Here is a 20547-nt window from a genome sequence, read left to right as displayed (position 1 = left end):
TTTTTTTTAAAAGATTTTATTTATTTATTTCACAGAGAGAGATCACAAGTAAGCAGAGAGGCAGGCAGAGAGAGAGATAGAGGAGGAAGCGGGCTCTCCGCCAAGCAGAGAGCCCGACGCGGGACTCGATCCAAGGACCCTGAGATCATGACCTGAGCTGAAGGCAGAGGCTTAACCCACTGAGCAACCCAGGCGCCCCCCAAATGTCTTTTAAATATTTCAGTCAAATGACTTTCTGTCATGTAAACTAGACAAGGCATCTTGAGGAAATGTTTTCTGATCTTTAGCACAGAAGTTAAAACAAGTGCTTGCTATGCAACAGCGGCTTCCCAATTAGATTTCCATTTCTAAACCCTACTGTGTCAAGCTTTGAGCTAGACATCAGGCTAGACTACAAGAAATATGAGAATATGAACCAGGGCTGGGATTAGGCCCACTTTATTCACTATTGTATTCTGGCCGTAGAGTTCATATCTGACACAGTTGGTGCTCAATAGGACTGAATGAGTGAGTGAAGGAAAGCCCTGCTATGAAGGAGCTAGCCCTTTGTTGGGGAAGACTGTGAAGTACATAATTCATTATGTGGACACTCCTCTTGACCAGCCCAGCATGAATGAACTAGAAGACGAACCAGACTGCTAACTGCTCTAACAGAGGTACAGCAATGGTGCAGAACACACAGGAGTGGTCTGGCCCCATGGAAGAGGCTTCACAGAGGTAACATCTGCACAGAACCCTGGAAGTTAATCACAATTTCACTAAGTGGAGGAGGTGGACCAGGGGGTTGGGCAGGTGGATGGAGGGTGGGTTCAGGCTGCCCTCTCACACCCCAAGTGGCTCCTTCTCTAGAGATTCTGGGTCAACAATCTTCTATGTTAGAGACCTGGGTCCAAATGTTGTACTGCATCTGCTAGGTCAGGTATCACCTCTCACTCCACCCCTTTCTCCCGAGATCAGCTTAAAGACTTGGTTTATGCCGGGCCTCCCTGAGTCCCTCTCACTTTATGTAAGGGGCTTGGGAGGGGCTGACAGGCCTAGCTCGGTTCCTGGACAAAATCCAAACCTGACTCCACCCAGGGCTGCCCAGCCTGGTGGAACAGTGTGTGGCCAAGTTCCTATCTAAATGCTGCCCTATCTTTGAGAGATTACCACTGGGTGGCATTTACCAAACCGTTCAGGAAAATTTTATTTATTTATTTATAAGGATTTTATTTATTTGAGAGAATGAGAGATCACGAGCAGGGGGAGGGGTAGAGGGAGAAGCAGACTTCCCGCTGAGCAGGAGGCCCCCCCCCCCCCATGCGGACTCAATCCCAGGACCCTGTGATCATGACCAGAGCCAAAGGCAGACCCTTAACTGACTGAGCCACCCGGGAGCCCAGTTCAGGAAAATTTTAATAGATGTGTACAAAGAATTAAAGTCCTTCCCTTCGCAAACACTTCTTTTTAAACCACTAATCAGTGAGTGGTTACTGAAGAATTTCCAGAACTTTTAATATGCTACTTAATTGTGAATCACTAGGAGGGAGGCTCAGCTTGCAGCCATTTCCCACACTCACTTGCTCACTAAAACTTTGTTCTCAGAACACTAGGACTAGTTACCTGGATCCCCACTTTCATTTCTAGGGATGATAACAAATGTATTACCCCCCCCTTACCTGCAACTTCAGATCCTTTTGCACAAAAATGTTTACCACAGAGCCACATGTAACACTGAAAAATTACAATAAATTACAGTTGCATCCATTCAGGTTATGCAGCTGTTAGAAAGAATGAGATCCATCTATGCCAGTATAGAGAGCTTAAAGATATATTAAGTGGGGGGGAAACAAGGCACAGAATCCCATTTGTTTAAAATAAAAAGGACATGGATATACGGATTTATATTTGTAACTGCAAAGGAAAAATTCTGGAAATGCACTAAAGTGTTAACCGGTTCCCTCTGAGGAGGAGAGCATTAGAAGGAACTAAAATGGGAATGTGGGGTGCCTGGGTGGCTCAGAGGGTTAAGCCTCTGCCTTTGGCTCAGGTCATGGCCCCAGGGTCCTGGGATTGAGCCCCGCATCGGGCTCTCCGCTCAGTGGGGAGCCTGCTTCTTCCTCTCTCTCTGCCTGCTGCTCTGCCTACTTGTGATCTGTCAAATAAATAAATAAAATCTTTAAAGAAAAATAAAAATAAATAAAATGGGAATGTATTCACTTTTGACATGAGAGCTACTTATGTTCTGTTTTATCACAGCAGGCATATGATCATGGGTTGCTCGTATATTAAAAAAATATCTTAGGATCTCTGAAAGAAAATGCTAAGCCAAAGTAGCCTTATCGTCTCTTAAAATTTAAAAGCAACTTAACACTTGATCACTTCTTTTCTTTTCAAAAGAAAGTTAAATAAAAAGTGTCATATAGAGGCGCCTGGGTGGCTCAGTCGTTAAGCATCTGCCTTCGGCTCGGGTCATGACCGGAGTCTTGGGATCAAGCCCCGAATCGGGCTCCCTGCTCAGCAGGAAGCCTGCTTCTCCCTCTCCTGCTCCCCCTGCTTGTGTTCCCTCTCTGTCTCTCTCTGTGAAATAAATTTTAAAATCTTTAAAAAAAAAAAAAAAAAAAAAACCCTGCCATATAAGGGAGTTAGGGCTTGTACTCTCTCCAGTTGCCACCTATGAACTGTGATTAAAAGGAAAAGGTTAAAAAAAAAAAGGAAAAGGCTGTCTTCAGAAAAGACACACAAAAATAATATATATAATATAGTATATGTATTATATATATAATATATAATAATATAGCATTATGTATTTTATATATTATACATACATGGAAGGAGCAGGAAAAACAAGGGCTATAAACTCCAACCTGCCTCTGCTTCTCTTCACCAAATCTTCCTGCACTGTATCAAAAGGCTCTTTTAACAAAATTTTGGGAAGTACATAAACTAAAGCTATATTTGGGGGAGAGAGGACAACCGAGACCTACTGCATCAAATAGTAACCCCAAGGTTTCCCTGGGCTAGACGGGCGAAGACTGGAGTGGCAAGAATGGCCTTCCTTTCACCGCAGCTCTGCAAGTCCCTCTCCTTCAGCTGGCTGTTTTCCTCACTGTAAGAGGTGTGACAGTGGCTGTTTTCCAGGGCAGCCCCAGGGTAACCTGGCAGTCTGCCTCAGATCAGGCCAGGCAGGTGGGGCCTGGAGCTGCTGCAGCCAAGGTAAGCAAAGACATCAGAGGGCTTTTTTCTGGCAAGACAGGGAAATTCAGTCCTCCTTCCTACTGCCTCCTAAAGGTGCCATGCCTCGAGTCAGTGGGTCAGGCTGGGGCTGCAGGCTGGCCATGTGGCCTGGGACTGAGAGCTGGTAATTTCCTAGTATCCAAGTCACCACTCTCTCTAGCTGAGGGTTGTTTTTACAAAGCATTGATTTATTATTTATATCCCACCTGTTTCCAAAAAGGGTATCTGGCCTATTCCCAAGTCATACAGTGCAAGATTGGTGAGTAAAAATTCATGGAGCCTTGGGGAAGGGTAGTACTTTCAAATTTGTAAATGCATGTACTGTTTGAACCCAGTAATTCCCTAATGGAGTCTGAAGAAACACTTGCATGTGTGCACAATATGTGAAAATATGTGCATATGGACATACATAAAAAATACATATAGGGGCACCTGGGTGGCTCAGTCAGTTAAGTAGCTGCCTTCGGCTCGGGTCATGATCTCGGGGTCCTGCGATCGAGCCCCGCATCGAGCTCCCTGCTCAGCGGGGAGCCTGCTTCTCCCTCTTCCTCTGCCTGCCACTCTGCCTACTTGTACTCTCTATCTCTGTATCAAATAAATAAAACTAAAAAAAAAAAATACATATAAAAGGAAATATACACATCAGACTGTCACCTGTATTATCCTCTAGGGATTAGACAGGTAGATATGAGAATGATGGAATTTTCACATTTTGCACCCCATGTAACTTAAAAAAAAATGTTTATGCATTTCCTGTCTCACTAAGTCTTAAAGGGTTACTTTCTTTTCCAGAGAAGGAATGATATGATAAACCTCCACATAACCATCACCCGGCATCATTAATTACCTTCATTCAAACAATTCTTTTTAAGGGACAGCCCATGGCAGCGAGAAGTTCGACAGTCCCAGTCAGTCCTCACTCGGCTACTGACCAGCTGTAGGACTTTGCATGGGTCATCCATTCCCTCTGAGCCTTGCTTTCCCCTCCTTTGTAAGTGGAGCTAGTCACACGTCTCCCCGAGGGCTGTAGTGAAGAGACGAAAAACCGCAACGAAAAGCACGATGCTGGTGTCAGGAAGTATGTCTCATGAATGGTCACTCTGCCAACCAATTTCAGTGGCCTTTCTGCAGGACCCCTCTGCGGAGGGCACGAACACACGGAGCTGGACGGGAGAGCATGTTGACTAGAAAGAGCTGAGGAGAAACGAGCTGGGGACCAGGCTTGAGAAAGTGACACATGGACTCCAGTGGCAACAGCAAGAAACCGAGAAGAGCAAGTCTGAGCACAAGGCCAAGCGGAAAAGAGTGGGGTTATTTTTTACTAACATACGTGTGGGCAGCAACACACAAAACTATGGCTCTTGGGCCCGAGTCCTGCAGTGAGGTGCTTGGCATCTCGGGTTGCTAGAGAGCAGAGGCAGTCCTGCTCCAGAACCTCCCGGCTCCACCTCCTCTCCGCCTTGACCCCTCACCACTAAAAGCAACAAGCTTTCCAGTAAATGTGGGGAAAACTCATCTCTCTTCCTCTATAAAAGGTGGAGGAGGGCGGGGTACTAAATACGGAGAAAGGTCCGGCACACCAGCTCCAGCCAACCGGGAGCCTGATTTCCTTAGCGAGATTAAGATCTGGACCCAAGGAGTGGTTTAACCCAACCCCCCAGCACTTGGCCCAAGATCTTCTGTCAGACAGTTTTCCTCCTGGAACTCCCTAGAGCAAGGCTTCTTCAGGTCTCTTCCCCCATTTGGCAGCTCATGGAAAACTGCTTGAAATAGTAACAGCTAGGTCTGAATTAGTAAAGAACTCTAGTTATGGGTGGGCTCGAGCTAAGAAAGAGGCTCCATGGGCCTCCTGGTTTATTTGGGCCCTGAGAACAGACTCCACCAACACTGGCCTCAGAATTCTTGAATTCTGCCCTTTAAGGCCAAACTCCCCCGCCTTCTCTTCATACCAGCAGCCTCCACAGCTGCTGAGGAAATTTAGCAAGTACGTTCTAGAGCCTGGAGCCAGTCTCGTAGCATTATGCGGTAAGCAGAGGTAATGAGAGTAGTAAGGGAGTAATGATCAGGAGCCAGAGTCTGGGTGTAAAATCCCAGCTCTGTCTTTTGCGGGATGTATGGCCTTGGGCAAGTCACTTCACCTATGAAAGGCTCATACCAACTGGTGTGTTGAAGATTAAATAGGCGTTAACATCTGTGTAAGTGTTTGGCATTGTGCCTCATCCATTTCATAACTGTAGGGATATCTACAATTATCCTTACAGCCTTAGAAAGAACAGAGGCTTTGCAGGCAGGCAGGCAGAGTTTGAAGCCTGCCTTGACTGTTTACGGGCTAGCCTGCGGAAAATTACTTAAGTTTTTAAGTTTCATGTTCCTCAGCTGTAAAACGAGGTGGATAAATTACAGGAAAAACATCCTTCGGTCCTTCTGCCCCTTCCCAATGTATACTCAACACTCAACACTGACAACACACTAGAAAAAGAGAATGCAGTTAGGGTACGTGGGTGGCTCATTTGGTTAAGCATCTGACTCTTGATTTTGGCTCAGGTTATGATCTCAAGGTTGTGAGACTGAACCCTGTGTTGAGCCCATGCCAAGCCTGCTCAAGATTCTCTCCCTCTCTCACTGTTCACTCCCCACTCCAACCCCACAGCATACACTCTCGCTCTCTCAAAAAAAAAAAAAAAAAAGAGAGAGAGAGTGAGAGAAACCTGTCCCAGGGCTTGATCTGTCCACAGGCTGTCACGGAAGCAGAGGGAAAAATGTGCACTGGGAGGGAGACAGTCATGTCCTGGTGTAGCAGTGAAAGTGGAAAACAAAACAACTGTTTATTTTTCCCTGAATGCACTGCTGGCTGAAATGGCCAGGCAGTTTTACAGAACTTCATTCCCTTAACCAAATGGGCAAAAGCCCCTAGTCTTGTCACAGGAGAGCCCTTTGCAGCCAAGTGAGCCCCTGGGTCTCCCCTTTCCCACCCCATCACTTCATCTCTTTGCAATCAAGTTCAAACTCAATCTCAACAGTGTCACTGCAAATTGTTTATTAAAACACAAAGCAATGGACAGTGAAAAACATCCTGATTTTTTTACTTTTTGGTGGGAGTAGGGTGGGGCATGTAAAGGGTAGGGACAGATGGAGAAAGCCCAGAAGGAAAGACAGCTCTATCCACCCCTACTGCTTTCCCGGGCCAGCCAGGTTCAAAGCCCCTCAGTCACATCTCACTGTGCTGCTGCAAATGCATGTTGTGGCTACAGATGAAGAGTTGGTTTGACCTCCGCAGGGAGAAGATGGGAATCTAGGAGCTACCAGGGCTACTAAGAACTTGACACTATTCTCCAGTACTTGGTACAGAATAGAGCAACCAGGCCCGATCTGGAGGGGCGGGATGGGTTTCCTGACAAGTCAGGTTAGGTCAGTAATGGTTGAAGAGGCTGCTCTGAGCTCAGAATGGGCGGCTGGTCCTAGTGCATGAGAACATGGCAGAAGGAAAATCCAAGGAGGGGACTAATCCAGGGTCAAATTTCTTTTCATTCCCTGGATCATGACACACCAGGGAAGAGAAGAATCAAAAACGCCTCATTCCTGGTTTGCCGTGAAGATCTCCCTGCCAATTCTCCCCTCCCACCTGGCAACTCAGCTCTCCTTTCCCGACAGTTGTCCTTTAAAAGGACGGAAAGCACACTTCAGTTTGTTGTTGTTTTCCCTCATACTGAAATAACGCACTGAAGCTCAAAATAGAGGTGAGAATGAAGTTCGGCTTTTCCTAGTGCTATGTGCCCCCATCTCACAAGCCTGCCTGATGTTTGAGGTGCCAGGGCCCTCCCTGCCAACTCGAACGGGACTACTGTTTCCCCGGCTACCAGCACAATCCTGGCTCCTTGTTTTTATACTCCTGGGGGGCGGGGGGGGGGTGTGAGGGGGAGTGGACTGTCCCAAGAGATCTATTCTGCTCTTTTCCTGCCAACCCAGCCAGTCCCCAAATCATCTGCTCTTATCAAAATGATCTGGCAACCAAAGGCAGGCGAGCCAAAAGGCAGCTGGGGAAGGACAAACTAGATCGGCAGCAAGCCACCCATGTACAAAGAAACCCGCCCTAGCTGGGCAGCTGACCCACTGATGCCAATCTGGTCTCCTAATAAAATGAGGAAATCTAGCCCTCTTGCCCCAGGAGAGGTCTAAATACAGAAAGAGTCCGAGCTCGGATGAATAGGGAAAATTACTCTGATCTCTCTGAAGCATGAACATTAAGGCTTCTTTGCAATTTTCTTAGAGCTCTCTGAACCCTAATTAGATCTTTCCACAGAAGAGAAGCAGACTTCTTCTAAGAGTTTTGAACACATCCCAGGTGTTTCTGGTTCTGCACTACCACTTAGCCTTACCCCAGGCTCCTTCCCTAGGGCCACAGCAGGAGGAGGCCCAAAGCATCTCCTCCTTCCCTCTTTCTGAACAGGAGCATCTGTTAGTCTTTCACTTTGGAAAGCTCACCTGCTCTCCTAGGTCCTTTGGAGAGACATGGAGGACAATATTACATGTTGCCACTTGATGCCATTAAGGCTCCTCGAGGCAAGAAGACACTTGAATTAGGTCAGAGCCGGCCAGCAAAGGGTAAGGGGGGAGGGATGGGGAAGCAGCCCCACAGCAGGGACTGTAAGACCCCTGCCCAGACCTGAATCTAGAGGGAATGCCCACCCTGGCTCAGAGCAGGAGAGGAAAAGGCACTGTGCTGACCGGGGTGGGTCCTGCCCCAATCTCCAGGGAGGGTAGAGAACTTGTGGACTCTTTCCCTGGGCTTCCCAAGGTGAGCCAATTTCTAGACAAAGGAGTCTATCTGCTAGGAAAGGGAAAATACTGCTGTTGTTTTCTGGAGTTCAACTGAGATTCTAGAAGCCATGGCCAGGCCTTCTCAGGAGAAAGCAGAGGCAGGATAAGAAGGAAGAGAAATTCCTTAAAACAGAAGCTTCTCCAAAAAGATAAAGAAGTCAAAACACAATTCTGAAACTGGATTAAACAGTTTCCAGGCACAGAAAGGGGGAGGTAAACTTAAACTTCACCTCATCTCTTCAAACCTTAATCGACCTCTAATGTGATCCCCCAATCTCAGGCCAGTATCTCTTATGCAAACAGCGGGAAAAAGAGAACAAGGTCACACTCTCAAACCAGCCAGTGGCCCTGCAGGCCCTCCGGCCCCCCCGGGAGTCTGACGCCACTGGCACTCGAAGATAACCATCTTTCAAGTCACCAGAATTCAAGATACCCACTGAGCAGCTTCTCCTCCATAGCGGAGACTTTATGGAAAATGGATCTGGTTTAGGGCACATGTGTCCCACAGATTCTTTCCTGGCACAACGTTTCAGCCAGCATGAGTAAAACCCAAAATGGCCAGCTGGCCCCTGACCCAAATCAGAGCTAGGCTCACACTCTCAGCCCATCCCCAGAAGACATCTTTGTGTAGTCCACCCAGAAACTGAACCGAAAAAGGAGTTTCATCTTGGCCATCTGCTCTTGGCTTTGGCCAGCTGGGGTCAGGGAAATCTAAAAACCTAGGAGGGCATGGATCCAGGAGAAGAGCCCAGATCTCTCTTTCTCCAGGCCTAAGTGGCATCCCTCATCACCTCCCCGACCCTAGACAGACTCCCTACAGCGTAGCCACCTGGTCCTAGCACTAGCTCAAAATATAGGCAGGGGAACAAACAGTGCAAAAAGCAAACGATGAACAGAGGAATTCGTGACACACACAATACAAAAATAAAAATAAAGAGTGCCCCACCCCACCCCTTTAACCTAAACTTCATGTACCTATATCATCTTGGAGGAGCCAAAAACAAAAAACCAAAAAACGAACAAAAAAAAAGCTTTCAAGTTCAGCATCATGGGCCAGTTGTGACTGGCCCTGGGCAGCTCTGTTAGCGGGGTGGGCTTGGCTCCAGGGGACTCTACCCCAGCCCCCACCATACTTCTTCCTGTTTCCTCACTTCTCCTTTAGTTTTTGTGAACCATAGAAAGATGTTCCTTCCTTTCGGACACAAGCAGAGGAAAATGCCCATCCCTATCCCTGAGCTCAGGGGAAAGGAGTGGGCTTGGAAACAGGGGTGGGCTTGCAAGCAAAGCTGCTTGGCTTACAGTACCATTAGGAAATGGCCCCAGGAGCCAGAGTTTCCTTCTGAGACTCTGAGTCACTGAAGGAATGGGATGAGGTGAGGAGGCGGGACCCCTCCTTCCTCAGAGACCCAGGCAAACTAACAAACAAGGCAAAATGGAGGCAGCCCGCCCTCCTTCCTCATCTCGTCTACTCCACTGGCAGTGGCCTACAGCTGTGGGGAGTTCTGATGGAAGAGAAACCGACGCCACTGTTGGGAGCCCAATTAATCGTCAGGATGTCCACTGCCCCACTGCCCTGGCGTCCCCAGGACCAAGGCCATAGATGTCATCCTTTAAAGCAGGGAGCTTTGTGATGCACTCCAGAAGCGTTCCCCTTACCGCAGCCTCAGGCCATAGCCATCCAGATGCCTGACTCAATACCCTACTACTGAGGCCTAAGTCACAGCTAAAATAAAGGGCGCCAACTCTCAAGGACTAAATGCTGGCCCAGAGTAACTCATCAAGAGTCAAAACCCAGGACATGAGCCCAAAGGCTACTTAATTTGTCACATGACGAATAGTTCAAATGTATGGAGCTCTTTAAAAACATTGAAGGAAAAAAAAAAGACAAAATTAAACACATTCTAGAGCGATGTGCCTTGTCTTGAGATTCTATGCTGCTCGAGCCCAAGCAGAAGCTAATCCTGCTGCCTTCCATTCACAGAATTCCTTGTAGCTTGGCTGGGTCCTCCCTCATTGCTGCCTAACTGGGAAAAGGGTAACGGTGACCAGAAAGGAAGGGAGAGGGAAGCTTCATTTCCTGCAGAAGTTTTTTCCAGGGAGTTTAAGACAGATGCTTAGATGCTAAGGTTGGCTTCAGAGCTGCCAGGACTATGGTGGACTACGGGCAGTATTTCAGCCCCGTCACACCAAGAACCCATAGGGAGGTGAAAGGGCACAGGGGTATACTATTAAGATCGGTGAGAGGTGCCCTTGGGCCAGATACAGACAATCGGTCTAGTTCTGTGGGACAGCCCTGGGCATAAATCAAAACTGGTTGACTTGTGCCACAGACACAAGATGGGAATAAACAAACATCAGGTACTAGACACTCTAAACAGTGGTCACTTAGTAGGGTTCAAGTCTCTGAGGTGGCTCTTAAGTTATGCTAACGTAAGCCTTTTCTAATCCAAAGACCAGAAAAGACTTTTAAGGTCAAGTGTTCTGTTGCTGCAGGCTGGAAAGCATCCCTGTCCCCTGGCAGTAAGACCCTACAGAGGGGCCAGTAAAAGAACTGCTGGGTCAGGTCCTCCTGGCTGCTGGCTCAGAGATCCAGGGAGGGAGGTACCAACAAGGTGAGGCGGTAGAGGATAAGACATTCAAGCAAAGGGAACCTCAGATCCCCATGTCTCCTTCTCTTCTTGGCAATAACTTAGCGGGATGACTGAGAGAAAGATTTCAAATGAGCCAGATTAAGGGGGCGAAAAATGAGAGGAAATCAAGTCCCCAACAGGCACGGAAATCAAAATGATTTGTTGTGGTAACAAGTCAGAGGCAGCTTGAGGACCTGACATAAACTAATCGTCTTGGATACCAGACAGTCCTCTAACTGGCACATGGCAAGGAGACAGGCAATGACAAAGCGCAAACACCGAAGGTGGAACCATCACTGGGCTGAAACCAGAAAGGCTTCCACGTAAGGGAGTATCTACTTTTCTTTCTTGTTTTGTTTAATCCCCGTTTTCGTCTTTATCACACAAATTATACACCTTCACACGTACACAAAGCACACACACTTTCAATCCCAGGACATCTGAAAGCTTATCTGGACATCACTTCAGAACATACCCAACTCCCAGTGCTGGTCTTCTCAGGTAATAAGATGACATTTCCCTGCTGTTAATTTCTAATCTAAAAAAAAAAAAGGAACCGTGTCTGCTCTGGGTTCAGAGTCCTTTCCACTAGATGTGGAGACCAGGATCCTTGAATGTGTAGGATCCACTTTACCCTAAGTACCCTGGAGAGGAAAGAGACGGCTGGGGCCAGCCACAAAGAGAGCACAAGGACTGAAGCAGGGCTGGGACCAGTGGTGGATGAGGGCTGCTCTCTACCCACTCTGCCTCTTTTTTTCTCCTTTAATTTTTGTATGTGTTTTTTGTTTGTTTGTTTTGTTAATCACTGTGAAAAAATACAGAAACCAAAACCAGTATGTTTGGTTTCTTTCCCTCACCCCTCCACCCAGTTCAGGATGATATTTGTTCTCACAACCGGCAGAGGCAGAAGAGGGTTGGAATGAAGACTCCGAAGGCCACCAGGATGGGAAACATGAGGCTGCTGTTGTCTGAGGCATAGGGGTTGGGCGTGCGGGGGCCTGACTGCACCCGGTTCTTATTGGTCTGTCTTTTGAGATTAGACCCTTCATCGTATTCTTCTTCTTCCTCTTCCTCCTCTTTCTTCTCCAGTCCTGGATGAGGCTGCAGCTTTGGTACATCTGACACAAGGAAACAGACGCCTGTTAGGTAAGACCCACAGCATTTAAGTGAGACCCTTAAGAGCCATAAATGAGCCACAATAAAGAGATGATGTGACCTAAGCAGGGTCCACAGGAAAAAAGAGAAGTAGCAGAAACAGCTGCTGGCCTAGAGAATAGCAGATTGCTGCAAACAGTAGTCTTCTTTAGATTTAACTAAAGCACAGTAAAAGCCCTATGCCCAGGGAGGCTCGCTATCTCCCCTTCCTGTCCTATTCTTTCAGAACCACAGGAAAACCAGACTGAACAGAGACAATGACCCAACACCCAAAACTTAACCTTTTCAAATCCCTCCTGCAGCCTCCACAATCCCACATTCCCTTTCTGATCCACCCAGCAACTGAGGAAAGGCTGAGCCCCAGAGCCTTGGGTTGTCAGCACATACTACCCCTCTGCTCTGCCTCCTCCGCAGGGACTCAAGCTACAAATCTGTCTTTGTGGCAGGACATCTGCCTAGATATCAGAATACCGCATCTGGGGACACATCAAGACAACAGGATGAGCTCCCTGGTGCATTCAGGAAGAGCTGGGAAAAAGTACAGAGGCGGAATGGAGGAGAAAAGTCACTAAGACACAAGCTTTCCCTGCAAAAAACCAGCCAGGAAGCTGACAGGCAGGATCATCACAACACTGAGAAAGCGATACACCCTAAGGCTTGGTCCCAAGGACCAGGAGACTGGTAATTGAACTCCTGTCTAGTGCAGTCCAGCAATTCTGGACTCTCAGAGCATACCAAGACGCAAAAGGACACCTCCTTTTCCCTTTTTGCCCCCCTGGAAATAGAGGTCAAAGAAAGAGACTAAGGACAAGTTTTAGGCAATTCCAAAAGACTACAAGGGTCAGTGCACACTAATAGGTACCATTATTAGGCCAAATTTACAGTGAAGTTAAAGGAATTTGTCCAAAACCAAAGACCTGATTAAGTGGGAACAGCAAAATTTAAACACAGAGCTTACTCCAAAGCTTATGGCCAGCACCACGCTGCACATCATCCCCATCCAAACTCCCCACAGCTTGGCTTTAAGTGTTCTTGCAAGAGTGATCAGCTAAATTATTTCCCCAGGGGTTTCCTCAACCACATCCTTTACCCCAAGGGAAAAAGAAGGTTAAAGGTTAAAATGCCACTTACCATCCACTGTCCCAGCCATGATGTAGAGTGCACAAACTTTGGGATTATCATAGTACCCCTAGGAAACAGGAAACTATGGTCAGCACCACACGGCAATAAACATTCCCCTGCACCCATTCCTTTTAAACATTTACTCAGCCGGAGGGCAGAGGGAAGACATTACCTTAACAAACTCGATGTAAAGTTTCCCTGTGAAGGTGGACACCTCCCCTTGGACACTCAGCTTCCCCTTTCTGATGCTCATAGGGATGATTTCATCATGAGCTGTGCTGTGCCCAACACGATCAAAGATATCCAAGTCCTTCACCACAACATGGCCATTCAATCGCACATCAAATACCTTCCATGATTAAAAAAGAGAGAGAGACAATGTCAAAACCATCAGCTTCATACCCCTTTAGCACCTGCCCGGGCTTCAAGTTCAGATATAATTTTTTAAATGACAGGGCTGGATACAGTCAAGGGTACAGAGTTCTTTACATGAGCTAAATCAAAGCCATGTTCTTTCACTGTCCAGGTCTCATACCGGCCTTAGGGAACAAAGAATACAAACAAAAAGCTTGACATGGACAGAAGGAAATTCACAAGAAGAGACAGGAAAAAAATTAGGCTAAAATCAAGAAGGCGCTAACAACCAAGAAGGACAATCGGGATTGGTTAATTGCCAAAAAAAAAAAAAGATTCTGGCATTGCCTCTGTCACCAACCCCCAGGGCAGGTGCAGCCTTGTGAGCTACGGGACATTGCTTCTCTAGGGGCAGAAGGAATCCAGCTTTTCCTCAAAGCTCACCTGTTCCTCCCTTCTGGGGAGGCTCTTACATTCTCTGGCCCATAGCAGGGGACTATCCAAGAGTGGCAATGTCCCACTGACCAGGCCTCACCTTCTGCTGGGACTGTGCAAAGTAGACCTCGGCAAATTTCAACACCAGCACGTAGTCCCCCTCCTCCTTAATGGGCACTTCATAGCCAAAAGTCTCCTCATTGTACCGCTCTGTTTGATACAGGATCTGGTCCTCCGGGTTGGAACGCAGGATTGGCAGTTTCATACCATAGTCAGAGGCTGGGGACAAAAAACAAAGAGAGACCACATCGGAGGCAAGGCACACAAAAAGAGCAGAGACCCCAGAACTGCCATTTCCAGGGCAATGCTAGTAACCCTCCCAGGGGAAGGGACCACCCCCTCTCTGCCTAGCTCTAAAGAGACCGGACAGAAAGGCAAGAATCAGAGAGCCATTACCAAGGAAGAATAAAGTGAAAGAAACCAAACACTAGTAATCCCAACAGCTCCCTAACCCTCAGAGCAGAACTTTTTAAAAGCCTATTAAAATGACTTTCCTCAACTGCACAGAGAGTGACAGGAAGAAAACAGGCGATAGCTATAGCTCCTGACTCCCTGAAAAGAGGAGCTTCAGAGAAACCTCATAAAACAGGGGGGATGGCCAAGAACTCTACAAGACGATTAAGTTCAAAAAATGTATGTTGCTTTTTTTTTTTTCTTCCAATTCAGAGAAGCTCAAGAGTCTAAAACAGTTTATGTTAGGAAAGTCATTTCTGCATTGTTTTTACTATAAGATACAAGCTTAGTTGCTTTTTATGATTTTCATTCACAGAGTTCCAAGTCTGGTAAAGAGAAACATGCTCATAAAAAGAAGGGTGTGATGCTCTCTAATTTCCTTTACGTGTAAGCACCTAACTTCTCACAAACTCAAAAAACTCAACGTCACCTATTCTCTCTTGCACATTCCTCCAGTTAAACCTTTGGTTTAAGTTAAACCTTTTGAAGGAAAAAAGTTCCCATTGTGTCCCCAGCACCTAACAAGGTGGCTGGCACATAAGCAGCAACTCCGTATGATTTGCTGAACGAACAAACAACAACAAAGGAGGTGCCTGCGGACCAGCGAAGCCACACTATTCTCTGCACAGGGCTAGAGACAGCCTGGCAAGAAAAAACCTGCCAAGGTCCAATGGCACCTTTGGCCTAAGATGCCCAAGTCCTTGGGGAGCCACCTTTCCCATTTCACAGACTGACAAGGCTTACTGCAGGGTAAAAGTAAAACAATGCCTGGGTGGCGCAGCTGGTAGAGCGTGCAGCTCTTGATCTCAGAGTCATGAATATTCAAGCCCCATTTTGGGGATAGAGCTTACACTAAAAAAAAAAAAAAAAAAAAAAAGGTAAAAGGTTACATACCTTGGGTCAGTCTCCTGCCCCGTAACAAAGTAGACTGGGGTCTTTCCTCAAACATAAGACACCAACCACACTCCAGCCCCAGAGATGAACAGCTATGCTTCCTCCTTCCAAAAGTAGCTTCTCTGATTCCTTTATCATGTAAACACAATGAGGCTTTCCAGTGCTCCATAAATCTACTTTCCAACTACAGACTTAGCAGTGATTTTGGTACAGGCCCAGTCTCTCCTCCAGCCTAGAATTAAGATTTCAAGACGACCTTCCAATCTCACACAGGGACTCTGAAGACATTTGGCACCTAGATCCTTTGGGAGATGTCCACGAGCAGTCATCCCTGGAGCTTTATCTTCTGAATCATCAAAACTCCAAGGGGATCTTTTATCTCCAAGGGAGGTAAAAGAGTAACTGAAAGAGCCAATGACTAAGGTCAAGCCCTCAAAAAAATAAACATAACTGTTAGTTCCTGTAAGTGAACAGTTAGCCATGACATCAGATGGACCTGATGAGACAATGCAACAGGAAACTCATTGCACTTTTGTCTTCAGACTTTTTTCTTACTTCTTCTCAAGAAATCAAAGAAGGGTGCGAAGAAGCACTACAAAGGATGCACTGCCAACACGCCTCAGCTCTTTCCCAGGCTCAAACCATTACACGAGGGCACAAACCCATAAAGATTAAAAAACTGCTATTTCTCTTCCACTTGAGTTCTAAGAATTTCCTTCTCCCATGAGAACCATGATCCCTACAAATTTGAACATTAACCAGATTTGTTTTTTAGATACACACAAAATGTTGTGCATGTGTGGGGAATCTTCTTTTTTTTCCTGCCGAGTGGAAAAAGTGAAAAACCGACAGTAATGTAATCTGTAACAGCCTTAGTCTCACAACTAAGAAAACTCAGCCATGGGAGTAAAAACTACTTAACAATCTTGGAATTACCTTTAAATATTTTCCCTTTAAAGCCCAAGTCGCTTTCCCAGGAGATCTGCCACATGTAAAGTTGCATTTGCCCAAGTCCCAAGAGACACAGCGGCAAAAAGGACATTTTTCTTTCTTCCTTAGACTTTACGTATTCACAGCTAAACAGATTTCTCTAAAATACAGTGAAGTGTACATAATCACCACACTGCTGAAGTTGGCCCAATAGAATTCAGCCAGTTAACCAGAAAGGAAGGGGGCCAAAGGGCCTACATTTTGTCTGATGCTGCTTAGTTCAGGACAATGGAGGAGCCAGGCTGCTCGAAAAATTCAGCCTGTTTTCCTGTAAGACAGGCCTGGTTCTGAATCCTGGCTCTGCTGCCTATATGATGTGATCTGGAACTAATTATTTTCTCCAGGTGTTTTATCACCTGTAAAATGGGGATACCACCAATCTGAATTCTCTACCTATGACATTCTGCTACTTGGAGGGCCCTGCTGATGAAGCCTGCCTCTTAGGTGACAGTATAGGGAGAGAATTCTAAACAAATCCCAAGCCTTGAGCAAATCAGAAGGAGCAGTGACTCTCATCCACTTTTAAGTTCTCATCTCCCCAAAGCCAGATCCCTCCCCAGCCAAAAGGAAGGTTGCCCAGCAAAGGGTCTTCCTTCGGCTCGCTGAATTAGTAATCTGATAGGCTCATGCTCTAAGCCACCCTTTTACTCCTCTGAACTATGATGTACCTTAGTTGCAACTTCATGTAAAAGGTCATGGAGCACAGAAAAGAGACACTTTAACCCACAGGACAGTTTTCAGATGGGGGCCACTGATTTCTAAAACAATGGTAAGTTATACTAAAAAAGGAAAACAAAGCCCACAGAGGTAAAGCGTGTTCTTCGAGGTCATACAAATGATCAGCAGGTATCTTTCTATGAAGAGGAAACAGCCTCTCCTAAAACCAAGCCAAGTTCTATGCCCTCAGGCCAAATAACCAAGTCTTTTCCTCCTCAGTCAGGAGGAACCCAGACTGAGCAAGCTGAAAAGAACCTGGAATGTTCAGCATGCCAAAAACCCAAGTTGAGCATTGCCGAAGCATAGTGGTACTCCCATCTGGTGAAGCACACAAGTTGAAAAAGCCTTTCCCAGGCTATAAGTATCTGCGACGAGCACTAGCTATCCTCAAGGCAGAAACGAAATTGAATAAATATTATGGAGTGCCTATGAAAGCAATAGCCACTAGGTGCCCTAGGCCACTCACAGTTACAAGAATGCTGAACTACAAAGACACTACAGAGAAAAACCAAGTTCAAAAGCAGGCCAAACCCTTATCTGGATTAACTTGGCAACAAATACCTGAATTCAGTCAACATAAAATGAACTTTCTTCAGCACGCTAGAAGCAATACCACAGGCATGTGGCAAAAGAAATAAAACAGCAGTTCCTCCTGCAACTAGTGTAAAAAGCCTCATGAAGCAAGGGTCTCCAAGAACGTAGCACACCCCTCCTAACCAGTGCCAGAGAAGGGAAGGCAGAGTGAACAGCTACCCTTCCTTGGTGGTGCCAACTCCTTAGCACAGAAACAAATTAGAGCTGCCTCCTGAGAGTGGAAGCTGAATCACATCTCAGGCCCAGATCTAAGGCCACCAAAAATGACTCTTAGGAACCCAGTAAGCGCAACGTTGCAATAGGCTGGTCCAAGCTGCAGCTGACGACGAGCCTCTACTCTCGTCTACCCCCTCCTACTGCTACAATTCACAGTCAACGTTTGCCATACTCTGATGGAGTGGAGCAGGGAACCTCTGTTTATAGAGTGCCCCAAAGGCGGGGGTCCAAGATAGGGCTCCAGTACACATGGTCTTGGGTAGGTCTCGTGTAATTTTACCTGCTACAATAAACTCCAAAGAAACTGCAACCATGAACCAATAACCCCAAGAATGTAGAGCCTAGCCTGGCTGAATGCTGACCAGCACCAACACCTCCCCCTTTCCACCCCCAAAATCACCTACACCAGCAAATTAAAACCAGGATTTCCGAATAAGAAGAGCTGGGAACTAAACCTGTATTGTCTCAGCTTTTTCCTCCACACAATAAACCTAACAGGATAATGTAACCTACGTGAAGCCTACGTATCTGTTAAGTGAAAGAAACCATCTGCACGCTGTCCTCACCACTGCTATCTCAAGAGGCAAAGTCCACAAACGGTCTTAAGTTTCCTCAAGGGCTCCTTCCTCCCTGCCCACACCCATGAAGAAAGAGGAAGGGTCCAGGATGGAGATAGCAATGACCTCCTGCTTCTGTGAAGTCTGGCTTTGGCTGCTGTTACAGCTTGCTAAAGATTGGAGCCCTGACTCAGCTGAACCCAGGCTACTGAGACCTACATGCCAGGGCTAACTAAATTCCAAGACAAACATAGAACTTCAGAAAACAGCCCTGTGTCCCAACACTCTCACATGTATGGAAGCAATAAACTCACTAACAGAACAAACTCCAGGACACTACAATTATCTTGGAAGAACGAAGTTAAACCCTTTCCAAAAGGCAAGAACCAAATCTGGGCATCGTGGAAAGAATGAGAGAAAGTCTGTCTCTTGGTTTTCTGGAGATGGCATACTGCCAATCTGGCAGCCTCCGAACCCAGCATACAACATAAATCTCCTTCCAACACACGAAGTAAGGAGCTTCCCTCTTAAACTGTTGTCCAATCCCATTTACAGAAGAAACAGAGTCTAGAGCAGATTTTTTCCCAAAGTCTGGTCTGGGGATGACCAACATCAAAAGCTCCCGGTGCAGAAACGTGGGTTTAATCTATCAGGCCCAGAATTTGCATTTTTAACCAGCTCTACCGGCTATTCTTACACTAGCTTGGAGAACTGCGCAGCTCTCTAAAAACTGCTGTTGCTCCTCAGTTGAGTCAAAATCATTTTTCCCATATACTGGAATCCTACCTTTCAAGGCCGCTTAGGACAAGATCTACACACTGTGGGACACAATAGTCAAGATCTTACACTGGCGGACGGGCTGACACTCTTAATCAGCCTCACGTGCAGGATGGCTTCAATATAACCACCCTCTGAGGGGCCTCAACTTCCACCTTTAAGCACACAGATTCCCAGCTCTAAAGGGGAGGGGGGCGCGGAGGAGACTACAATCAAACTTTCCTGGCCCATCCTCTTCGAAGATTCCTATGGTAAGGATCAAGCCCCGCTCCTGCAGAAGGGGGAAGGAAAGTGGCTGGTTTCTGGGATGGCAGGAATCTACCAGGAACCGTCTTGATAGGAGAGCAAAACCATCCAAGCCTGGGACTCTGATAACCGACAACCCGTGAGGCCTCGAGGTAGCAGGAGGCCGCCCTCGACTTTACTTTCCCATATCGGGTGGAAGTGAGGGGTTAAGAAAATGCAGGATGTGAGGTCCAAATATAACTTCTCGCCAACTCTGCCTCAATCGTTCTTCGCAGCTTCGAGCCAGCGTCAGGCTCTGAGCTAGGACCGTGTCCCTGAGCAAACTGCAGAGAGACTTGGCTCCAGAGACATGGCCCCAGGGTCGAGGAGGGAGCTCAGGGCCCGCAGCCCTCAGCCGGCTGCGCCCAGCACGGCAGGCCCTGATCTCGCGGCTTGGCTGAGGGGCTCTCACCTCTGCCCACCCGGCCTTCCAAAGGGTCCTTGCGGAAGTGGATCCCGTGCACGTCCACATGCGCCTCGCCGCCCGCGTTGACGGCCCAAATAACGCTCTCGGGGAGCCCGGCCCCCGCCAAGCCGACCACGCCAAGCCCCGGCCCCGGGAGCGCCGGCAGCAGCAGCAGCAGTAGCAGTCGCAGGAGCGCCACGGCGGCTCCCTCAACCGCCCGGGCCCCCAGCATGGCGGCCACCACAGCCAGGGCAGCCTCCGCCGACCCTCGTCCTCAGCCGGCCGCCAGGCCGCCCCGGACTCAGAAAAACAGCGCCACGAGCCGCTCTGCCTCAGCCGCCGGGGACATGTCGCTCTCAGGCCTCCTTCTCAGCCACGGGTGCCACCTCCCACCTCTGGAACAACCTACCCCGTCGCCCAGCCCCCGGCCACGATCCTGCAGCCAATCAGCGCCCGACCCTCATTAATTACCCATCACCCCGCCGGGAAACACCCGTCCATTGGCTGCCAGGCGAGGGGAAGGGCGTGGCTACTCCCAGGCGCCGGCCCAACCATCAGGCTCGAGAGGGAGCGCGCGCAGAGGTTGGGAGTTCGGTTGAAGCGGCGGTTCAATGCGGAAGTGGCGGGGTGCAGCGCCCAGGCGGCCCCGGAATCCCTCAGCTGAATAGGAAAGGTGGCCTAGGAGGGAAGGTTTAGAGTAGGGCGCACTGACACGTCGCCAACACTTCCGGTGCTCCAGATCTTGGGACCGAATGGGCTCCGGAGGGGGCGTTGCCGACTTTTCCGCCCCCTCTTCCTTTCTCAGGGAGAGGAATGAACATAAGCTCTAGAAGGAGTAGCAGTGGACACTCTTCCGACATGAGCCTAG

At 47.7% G+C, this 20547-nt stretch overlaps 1 protein-coding gene across 2 annotated transcripts; it reads right to left on the bottom strand.

The window, feature by feature from the left end:
* Positions 1-6236: 6236 nt before the first annotated feature.
* On the bottom strand, positions 6237-20042 carry LOC111156441 (malectin). Of its 2 annotated transcripts, XM_022517351.1 has the most exons (5): positions 19686-20042; positions 13831-14009; positions 13114-13290; positions 12951-13008; positions 6237-11782 (listed from the first exon to the last, which is right to left on the bottom strand). In XM_022517351.1, exons 1-5 carry the CDS (start codon positions 19909-19911, stop codon positions 11553-11555), a joined length of 870 nt encoding a protein of 289 aa, XP_022373059.1. In that variant the 5' UTR covers positions 19912-20042; the 3' UTR covers positions 6237-11552. The 2 variants fall into 2 exon arrangements, with proteins under 2 accessions (XP_022373059.1, XP_022373060.1); XM_022517352.1 differs by lacking the exons at positions 12951-13008; positions 13114-13290.
* Positions 20043-20547: the final 505 nt, after the last annotated feature.

The sequence above is a fragment of the Enhydra lutris genome, unplaced genomic scaffold (assembly GCF_002288905.1).
Source record: "Enhydra lutris kenyoni isolate GAN:26980312 unplaced genomic scaffold, ASM228890v2 scaffoldscaffold46, whole genome shotgun sequence".
Lineage (NCBI taxonomy): Eukaryota > Metazoa > Chordata > Mammalia > Carnivora > Mustelidae > Enhydra > Enhydra lutris.
This window is presented reverse-complemented; position numbering and strand designations above follow the sequence as displayed.